The sequence below is a fragment of the Grammomys surdaster genome, unplaced genomic scaffold (assembly GCF_004785775.1).
Source record: "Grammomys surdaster isolate TR1022 unplaced genomic scaffold, NIH_TR_1.0 125896, whole genome shotgun sequence".
Lineage (NCBI taxonomy): Eukaryota > Metazoa > Chordata > Mammalia > Rodentia > Muridae > Grammomys > Grammomys surdaster.
Window position 1 is genome coordinate 2,214,424 of NW_021620720.1, and position 9,615 is coordinate 2,224,038.

The following is a 9,615-nucleotide window of genomic DNA, read 5'->3' on the forward strand; positions in this document are numbered from 1 at the left end:
GGCATGGTGCAGGATGTCCCTGTGGGAGTGAATCGTATTGACTCATGGAGTATCAGGTTTGTGACCTTGGCACCTGACTTAAGGCTTCTGCCTGTCCTGAGACATACGCCCAGCAGCGGGACTTGGGCACTGCGAGGATAATTTTAGCTTACACGTTTGCAGTGGTGAGTTAGCGTTGATAGCCCTTTTTTCTGGGACACCGCTGACTGTCCATGTTCTCGTACGCAGGTTGCAATTGCTGGGGCTCCAGTCACTCTGTGGATCTTCTATGACACAGGATACACGGAGCGCTATATGGGTCACCCTGACCAGAATGAACAGGGCTATTACTTAGGATCTGTGGCCATGCAAGCGGAGAAGTTCCCCTCAGAGTAAGTTCATGCTTTACAATTAAGGCTGTAAATTGTAAGTGATGTTTTTAAAACTTTCAGGATAATGATACAAACTAAATAATGAAAATTAAAATGAATGTTTTATAAATACTAAAAAAAATTTTTTTTCTTCCTAAGTACTGGGGATTGAGCCCAAACCATCACATAGACAAATATTTTACCACCAGCTGCTAAACTGCTAGAGTTGCACTCAGAGCCAAATTAAAGCCTTGTTCAGATACCGTATTGGGAGAATTTTTAAAATATATATAGCTATGCTTATTTATTTTTATAAGTTATATTTGAAGCAGTTGCTTACACTGAAAAAATTAAGTTGGTAATTATGTCAGAGTGGAAGAGAGTCTACGTCAGCTCAGTGTTCTCACAAACGTGTTCCAGGAACATGTAGTGAGTGTTTCTCAGGCGCTGACCATCCCTTTCTGTTCATAACATGTGGCTTCTGATACTCCAGGTTTAATACTGAAAACAGTAAGTCCTTGCCCTGTCAGTCCAGCATCGTCAGCAGTTTAAAGGACTTGTCTTGCCTAATCATCTAACGTTTTTATTCCTCTAGACCAAACCGTTTACTCCTCTTACACGGGTTCTTGGATGAGAATGTCCACTTTGCACACACCAGTATATTGCTGAGTTTTTTAGTGAGGGCTGGAAAGCCATATGACTTACAGGTGGGTTGTTCTGCATTTTCCAATTCAATATGGTGGTAAATAGTGAAAGACTGCCCTGAAATCTAACAAAATGAGGAACAAGACTGAGTGTCCACCTGTGTCTGCATTCTGCCTAAGAACACTAACGTAATAAGCATAGCTACCAGGCTTCAGCTGATAAAAATTATCAGCTATAAAAACTACCAACTGAAGGCCTATTCAATTATGTGGCTTACGTAGCTGTGTTCATTCAGCCTATAGGCCTGGTAATGGTGGCCAAACCTACTCACTGTCTTAACTTTGCTTCCATTCTCCCTTTTAATGAGTGAAGAAACGTTCTATGATTTCATTTTAGTAAGAGGGTTTTAAAGACTTGATTGTGGAGCTGGAGTGGTGACTTACTGACACTCCCAACTGCCTGTAACTCCAGCTCCACCCTCTTCTGGTCTCCATGAACTTACATACAAATGGTGCAAATACATATATACTCAGACACACACACACATACACACACATACACACAGAGGCACATAAAAGATAAATAAATCTTTTTTTAAAGACCTGTTTACAAGATCTTTTAGTCTTGTTTTAATTCACATTGTCATGTAAATAGAAACTAATGGGTTGCCCTTTTTTATAGCTCCCTTACACTAAGTAAATAAGGATTTTGGAGAAGGTTTTAAGAGGAACTGCTTTTAGCCAAGTGGAGTGTTGCATGCCTATAATCCCAGATCTTAGGCGGTAGAGAAAGTGGGATCAGGAGCACAGTGCTACATAACAAGCATCTCTAGGCTACAAGAGATACGACCGCCACCAAAAAAAAAAAAAACAAAAAACACCTGTAATCCTGGGACCTGATATAAGCTGCCAGCTTGAGGCCAGCCTGGGCTAAATAATGAAACAGTTTTGAGTCATGACCTCACCATATGTCTCCCCCCTTTCTGGAACTGCTGTGTAACCCAGGTAGGCCACAAACTGCTGATTCTCCTGCCTCAGCCTACACGTGTCACTGTGCTCAGTGTGAAATACTGACACACATAAAGACACAACTCACACAGACAAGGCTTTGGGGTATGTAAAGGACTTCTGAGATCAAAAGGCTTAAAAACTGCTACTATAGACAAATATCTCACAGTGTAACTGGGAAGAAATGTCAACTGAAATATCAAAAGGAAAGGAAAAGTATTTTTCATGAACATATAATCTTAAGGAACAAAAGAGACCAGTGCTGTGTACACACACACACACACACACACACACACACACGCACACATACATTTAACTTTATGAAGAAAAGTTTGGCTTCACTAAGTATATGTTAAGTAGAAGGCATGAGTTAGCCCTCCAACTAGCTTTTGTGGAACGCTAAAGCCATGTTTATAAAATTTTCATTCTCTGTCACATTAAAATCCATTTGATCTTGAGCTAAAGATATGGCTCAGGGTTTAGAAGCAGGTAGATCTCAGTGAGTTGCAGAGGACCTGGGTTCAATTCTCAGTGTCAACATGATGGCTCACAAGTATTTGTAAGGTACGCACATGGTACTCATACACAGACAAAATGTTCATAGATGTAAAATAAATATAAAAAATTGTAAGATTTATTTATTTTATGTATATGAGTACACTGTAGCTGTCTTCAGACACAGCAGAAGAAGGCATTGGATCTCATTACAGATGGTTGTGAGCCACCATGTGGCTGCTGGGAATTGAACTCAGGACCTCTGGACGAGCAGTCAGTGCTCTTAACCTCCGAGTGCTCCAGCCCCTCCTGAAAAAAAATTTAATCCATTGGTACTTGATCTTGAATATCAAATGAATCTTTTTGTACTTCTGTTGATAACCTGAAAAATTCCACTTTAGTATTTCTGAGATATTGAGTCTTTATTGTATCACAGTTTTGTTTTTATTGTTTTTGTGGGGCATTGGCTATTTGGTTGGGTGGGGGGTTTTGTTTGTTTTGTTTTTGTTTTTGAGACATGGTCTCACCCTGTAGCCCTGGCTGGCCTGGAACTCATTATGTATGTAGACTTGGTTGGCCTTGAACTCACTGAGATCTACCTGTTTCTACTTACCACATACTAAGATTATTGGCATATGCCCATATTTTTATAGTTCCACCCTACAATAGTATGCAACGGAGATGGAGTGAGCTGCTAGTTAAAGCACCGTATAGCACACGGATTAAAGAGTCGTCTGACCTGGGTTCTAGTGTATAAAATTCTAATTTTTACTACCACTTAAATATGAAAGCGGCCTGTTTCTTTTGACTCCATCTGTGTGATAGAGGCTACTGCAGCTCCCAGGATAGTACACCGCCTCACGTCGTGCCGTGCTAGCACACAGGCCTTGAACTTACTTCACATTGTTGAAGCAGCACGGTGGAACCAGTGAGCAAAGCACACTCAAGCCAAAGTTTTTAAGTAGCTTTTTGTGTTGTGTTGTGTTGTTTTCAGCAAGATTTCACTATGTAGATCAGGCCAGCCTTAAACTCATGGTCCTCCTGCCTCTACCTCCCATGTGCTGGGTTGAAGATAGTTTAAACATTGTTTGGCCTTTGAAATGGTTTCCAAGGAGTCTTGGAAGCCTACAGACTACTAAGGCAATGACCCTCTGAGGCCTCCTTCTGAATGAAGCCTTATGGGTAGGTGTGTAAAGAATCCTAAGAGCCCTGGGAGAATATGATTTGTTTTTAAGATTTACTTATTTATTTTATGTGTATGAGTGCTCTATCTGCATGTGCACCTGCATGCAGAAGAGGGCATCAGATCCCATCACAGATGGTTGTGAGCCATCATGTGGTTGCTGGGAATTGAACTCAGGACCTCTGGAAGAAGAACAGGCAGTTCTTAACCAGTGAGCCATCTCTCCAGCCCCAGGATAATATGTATTAATGTGATACCACAGAGAAGCATTATTCCATATTGATAGCCCAGTTAGAAATCTCTAGAAAACGTCTTAGCACATGGGAGCCAGGGCCAGGAGGATCTGGAGCTTGAGGCTATCCTTAGCTTCCTTAGCTGCACAGTGGCCTTGGACTACATGAGACCCAGCCTCAAAAAGCAATATATAAGTAATATATAAGTAACTATGTTGAGAAAGTCTTGGAAGAGGGGAATCACTAAACTTCCTCTTCTTGCCTCTGCCCTTTGCTGTGAAGATCTACCCTCAGGAGAGGCACAGCATCCGAGTCCCCGAGTCTGGAGAGCACTACGAGCTGCACCTGCTCCACTACCTTCAGGAGAACCTGGGATCACGCATCGCTGCTCTGAAAGTGATATAACTCTGACTCACGTAGAACTCAGTGTAGACTGTCTAACCAAACCAGGAGGGTTAGCCAATAGAGAAGCCAGAGCTGGCGATTTGACTTTTGTGCCCGCCACATAAGATCTACTTCTGAAAGTAACTTTGGTGCCATGCAGAAATCTGCAGTTCATGGATAGTAATCTAGTACCTTAACCATGCGCATAGAACTGAGTGACGTGCTCCCAAGAGATCGAGCAGGACCTGAGGATACTGAAGGAATCAAGGCACCAGCGCCACATACTCAGACTAGCCTGCTCTCACTTCACTAGCAGTATAAGCTTCTTGGACTTCATAGTGGGTTTTACAGTATACTCTGAGTTTGTTAAAAGATGATGGTAGTAGTGATTGGTTTGGTTCAATTCCAGGATCTCTGACTAGTTATGGATTTGATAGCACTTACGTCTAATTGAATAGCTTATGCTTTGTCACTTGGGGTGTATCCAGCATGTCATGAACTAAATACTATTAAGCTTATGAATTTCCCAGTCATTAATAATTTTTCAAGGATAACTTAGAGGCCTCCTAAAGATACTTACTAGGGCTCTGACCAGTTTTTTAACCAATTTAAACAGCATCTAATATAAGTAATTCTCCTTTTTCTTTGATGATATGATGGAGTGGGGTTTTCTTTCACATAAAGGCAAGTAACTATGTAGCATGAGTTAATCACAAGTCTTAAGATGTTGACAATTATAGACAAAAAATTTTTAATCAAATTATTTGAGAGCTTGAGAATTAGCAGGCAAATTTTTCTCCTTTTAGGAACAGAACATGTACACATTCACTTGTATTCTAAAAATATAATGGTGCCGTTTCCATTTGGCCTTTCCTTGATTAAAGTGTTCCAGAGTTCCCAGGAGGTAGAAGGGTAACAGTGGGAAGAGGGCGGCCCTGGTGCAGGGAGTGGCCAGGAACGAACAGGTAGTAAGGCTCTGCTTAAGAACTGAGCAAAATAGTTCACCAGGAATACTCATGAGGAAAAACCAGGGTAAATGTAAACCCCCGAGTGGCTGGGAACCAGAGCTAGGATGTCAAGCTTTGCCAGCACAGCTACAGGGTCAGCATTTGGAGCGGTTACTTTTATAATTCCAGCTTTTTGTTATTTTTCCCTTTAACTTGATAAAAACCTTACAAATCTAAACTTTAACTTTTTAATTTGAATGTAATTTAGATATCACTAGCTTAAAATAAAAAGGTTTCCAGACCATTCTTTGCCGTAAGCTAATCCCTGACAAACCGTGGCACTCTGTGTTGGAAGCCTATCAACAGTTGTGTTGCTCGGCTGTAACATTCTCCTGCTTCTGCCTTCCTGCTTGACTCTGAAGGGATGCATGAGCTTTCAAGTGTTGGCTGGCATCTGCCCTTAGGGCCTTCCAGTATTAGATGGGTCCCACTGCAGCCAGACACCTGTGAGTTTGACCCTCATTAATAACAAACCCCAGTGTTCAGACAGTTACCATAACTTAAAAACCACTCCAAGAAAAGCCGCTGTGTTTCTTTCTCACTGCCACATCAGGTCCCTTTCCAAGAGAGCACAGTGAAGACAAGTACTGCCAGAGTAGAGCTGGGTGCTTTGGGAAATCTGGACAAAAATGGCAGGGGACCGTGGGCTTCTGTCCTGGGGAGGGAGGGCTGGGTCTTGCTGGCTGTTTATTTATGCTGTATGATAGACGCCTCACTTTTCTTATTGTCTGTCTATTTTGACTTTTCACGCTTATGACATTTTCTCGTGCCAAAATGTGTTTATATTTTTCAAGTTAAATTAAACTGATTTGGGTAACTTTCCTTCCCCTACAAAGTATTTCCCCCATGACTTATGTCTCCTTGACTGTTAAGGGTGGCATTTGCTGGACCAACTGGCCTCCAAGGGCTTCGTCTCACCTTCTAGGTAGGCATGACATATAGTAGCTCCCAGCTACTCATTTGCTTTGTACTGAGACATCTCTTATTTTATGCAGACAAACCTTAGAAAACCTCGGTCTTCCTAGGTTCTTTTTGCCTTCTCCCCAGCTGTCACAGAAGTGCATCCACAGCTGTCCTTTAAATGCCCCCCTACTCTCTGAGAGGGAACGTGTCTGACTCACTCACAGAAAGGCAGCTTGACCAGGCTTGCCTGTCAGCACCAGTGAGGAAGACATCAGTCATTCGGAGCAACCAGAAACCTCTCTATCGCTGTCCTCTGACTAGATGTCAGTGAAGGAGGCACGAGTCTCTGAAAGTACAAGCTTGACGGGAGCCAGAAAGCACTCAGTAAGGACCGAAGTGTGGGGTTTCCACAGGCTTGGTAGCAAGAGCTACTCTGGATTCAGAGCAGCAGGTTCATCCAGGACCCTGAGCACAAGAAACGGAGTCTTGAACCTGCAATCAGAGGAATGAGCTCATCGGTTTGGGTGGAGGCCAGAGAGCACGTTTCTAGCACGATGAGCTTCCTGGGCACGTGTAGTCAGGTCTGCAGGTTGCTTCTGTAAACTTTCTGTAAAGAACGCAGTTGCAGTCAGAGGACAGGTGACTTACACGGTGGCTGGACCCGAACAGTAGTCAAGTCTGAAAATGTATCTGGGCATGATGACTTCTCCCGTTCCTGGCCCCTCCAAAGCCTTACACAGAAAGACGAAGACACTGCACACTTGTTCCTTTAAAACGGTGAGCCACACATATGCCAGCGTTCAGGTGCTTCCCTGCCTTTGCCACACAGTTCTCTCTGCTGGTGGGAGGATTCCAGTCAAAGCTTGTACTGCTACAGAATCATAAATTTTACAGCTGGAACAAACAAATCTTTAACATAATCCAGTGCCCTCATCTGCTAGGGGGGAAAAATAGCCTGTGTTCTAGGGAGAAAGAAACACACCCAGGACCCCACAGTTAGTACTCAGATCCAGGGGCCATCCGTAGCCTGCCTCATGGTAGCTATGTGATATTTAAGAAAGGTAGGATTTTTAAAGAAGTATTTATTAATATATTCCTATAAAACATTTTAAAGGACGCCACATAAAAATGGTTAATTTTTCCTTTCTAAGTAAATGCTAAGCATGCCTATTAACAAAGCAGTACCAATGAGTGTGTGGCATTCGAAAGCTAATTGAAATCATCATATTAAATGTCTTCCTTGGTGTCGTGGGACATAGGGACACAGAACGTTTGCATGAGCCCAGGAACCCATCTTCCGTGAGTGACATGAGACAAGAGCCTCAGCCAGGTCTACACTATGTTTGTGAGAGCATCCTCTTCCAGCAGATGGAAGGAACTGGAAACATCCCGACTGTGGCCTTCCCAACCCGACCCCTCCTCCCCTATCTGCGCTCCCCACTGTTCCAGAAGTCCCTTGCAGACACAGAAGCTGTGTTTGTGTGTTTGGTTTATGTTGTTTTTGGCAAAATTGGGATTCGGAGCGGGTGGAGGTCTTAAGTCTAGCACATAAAGTGCCTGCTGTTTCAGCACTAACCTGTACATGAGCCGCATGTCTCTCTCCAGTAAGCGTATGGGTCTCCTCCTTTCCAGGCTTTTTAATCGTGTGATGTGAAGCATTAGTTTCGCTGCGTTTTATTACAGGTTCTTGGTTGCAATAAAGATGCTGCTGAAATCAACTGGCTTGAGTGTTCCTTGCCCCGCCCCCACCCCACCCCATCCCCGCTCCTTCCCCCCCCCCCAACCTGTACAGCCTTGCTCTCATGACTCAACTGCGGGGTGTCTGATACCCAAGGTCATGTCCTTGGATGAAGGGAGGAGTCTGGGCGCAGGATCGTGGGGGAGCTCCAGTACAAACACTGAGTGGGAGGTGTGCAGAGCGCTGCTCAGTACCTGCCGGAGGTTCCCAGAAGCCTCAGCCTAGACGCCAGCGATGAACAGATACCTCCTGAACTGCTGGGGGCTTCTGATTTATATCACTGACAATTGATAGGGGTATCTACGGGTCCTGAGCATGTTGCTGTCTCTGGCTCCTTTGTGGGTTCTTTCTTCCACCCTTCTCTACCCTTTCAACCCCCTAACACTAGATAGGCGAGATAAAAGGATAGAGAGGAAAGGAAAGAGATCCCTGAATAAACGGTTGGAAAGGTGGTGGTGTCATCATTAGACTACTTCCTGCTGATTAGGGATTTTGTGTTCCTTGGGGCAAGCTTGATTTTTGACATCAGAATAATGTCTTTTTTTCATGTTTCTTGTTTCTTCCTTTCACATGACTACTTAACAAACCTCGTCCAACAGCAACCAACAACCTATCTATTGGGGCCCTAACATTTATATACCCTCTGAAATTTTCCCAGAATTCCAAACATCACACAGTCTCAGAAACCGTCTGCAGCTGACGAAAATATTTCTGTGTCTTTAAAGAAACCAAAATTGCAAAACTGTCACTACATGAATGCTTTGAGAGAGTTTGGTGTAATGCTATAATGGAGATCAGAGGAAAGCCAGTTCTCTGTCTCCACCATACAGGTCCCCAGGACTGAACTCAGATTATCAGGCTCAGTGGCAAGCACCTCTTACCTGCTGAAACATCCTCTCGGCCTGGTGTAGGGTTTTGTTTTTTTTCCTTTGACCTGAAGTTTTTGCCATCATTATTTTCCCAATTGTGGTACAAATCCAGGGCCTTTGGCATACTGGTAATGTGCTCAGCCCCTGAGCTATACTGAGCAATTCTGAATTTTCACAGCAACTCTGAGTCTGTCAGTGCTCCAGAACTGAGACTTTGGGTTGTGTGGCTTTCTGTAGTTATGCATGAAACCTTTGTGAACAAACAGGGCAAGCCAAGCAGGACTGAATTAGGGTCTCTTGCATATAAAAACTAGGAATAAAAATGATTTTAAAGAAGATAACTTGGGATTGGAGAGAGATGGCTCAGAAATTAAGATCACTAGCTACACTTCCAGAAGACCTGGGTTCAAATGCCAGCATTCACGCAACAGTTAACCATTTGTATCTTTAGTTCCAGGAACTATGGAGTCCTTACCTGCTCTGGCACAAAGCACATACATGTACATAAATGCAAAACCAATCTTACACATGGTGCCCATTATGTCTAATGCATAACAGTGTAAGTGGGGTGGTGGTGTCCCACACCTTTAATCCCAGCACTTGGGAGGCAGAGGCAGGCGGACTTCTGAGTTCGAGGCCAGCCTGGTCTACAGAGTGAGTTCCAGGACAGCCAGGGCTACACAGAGAAATTCTATCTTGAAAACACAAAAATAAAAAATAAAAATAAATTCTGAAGCCAAGTGGTATTGCTCACACTTTTAATCCTAGCGCCTGGGAGGCAGAGGCAGCTGGATCTCTGAG

General features: G+C 43.5%; 1 protein-coding gene across 4 annotated transcripts in view; it reads left to right on the top strand.

Annotated features, from left to right (window-relative positions):
• Dpp8 (dipeptidyl peptidase 8) overlaps window positions 1-7,925 on the top strand; it is a 54,256-nt gene extending 46,331 nt beyond the window's left edge. For 3 of the 4 annotated variants that reach the window (XM_028752320.1, XM_028752321.1, XM_028752322.1), the window contains exons 19-21: window positions 229-371; window positions 946-1,057; window positions 4,196-7,925. In XM_028752320.1, the coding sequence (XP_028608153.1) occupies window positions 229-371; window positions 946-1,057; window positions 4,196-4,318 (378 nt within the window). In that variant the 3' untranslated portion in view covers window positions 4,319-7,925. Of the gene's footprint in view, window positions 1-228; window positions 372-945; window positions 1,058-4,195 lie in introns of those variants that run through there. The other variant, XR_003709354.1, reaches the window with a different exon arrangement.
• Window positions 7,926-9,615: the final 1,690 nt, after the last annotated feature.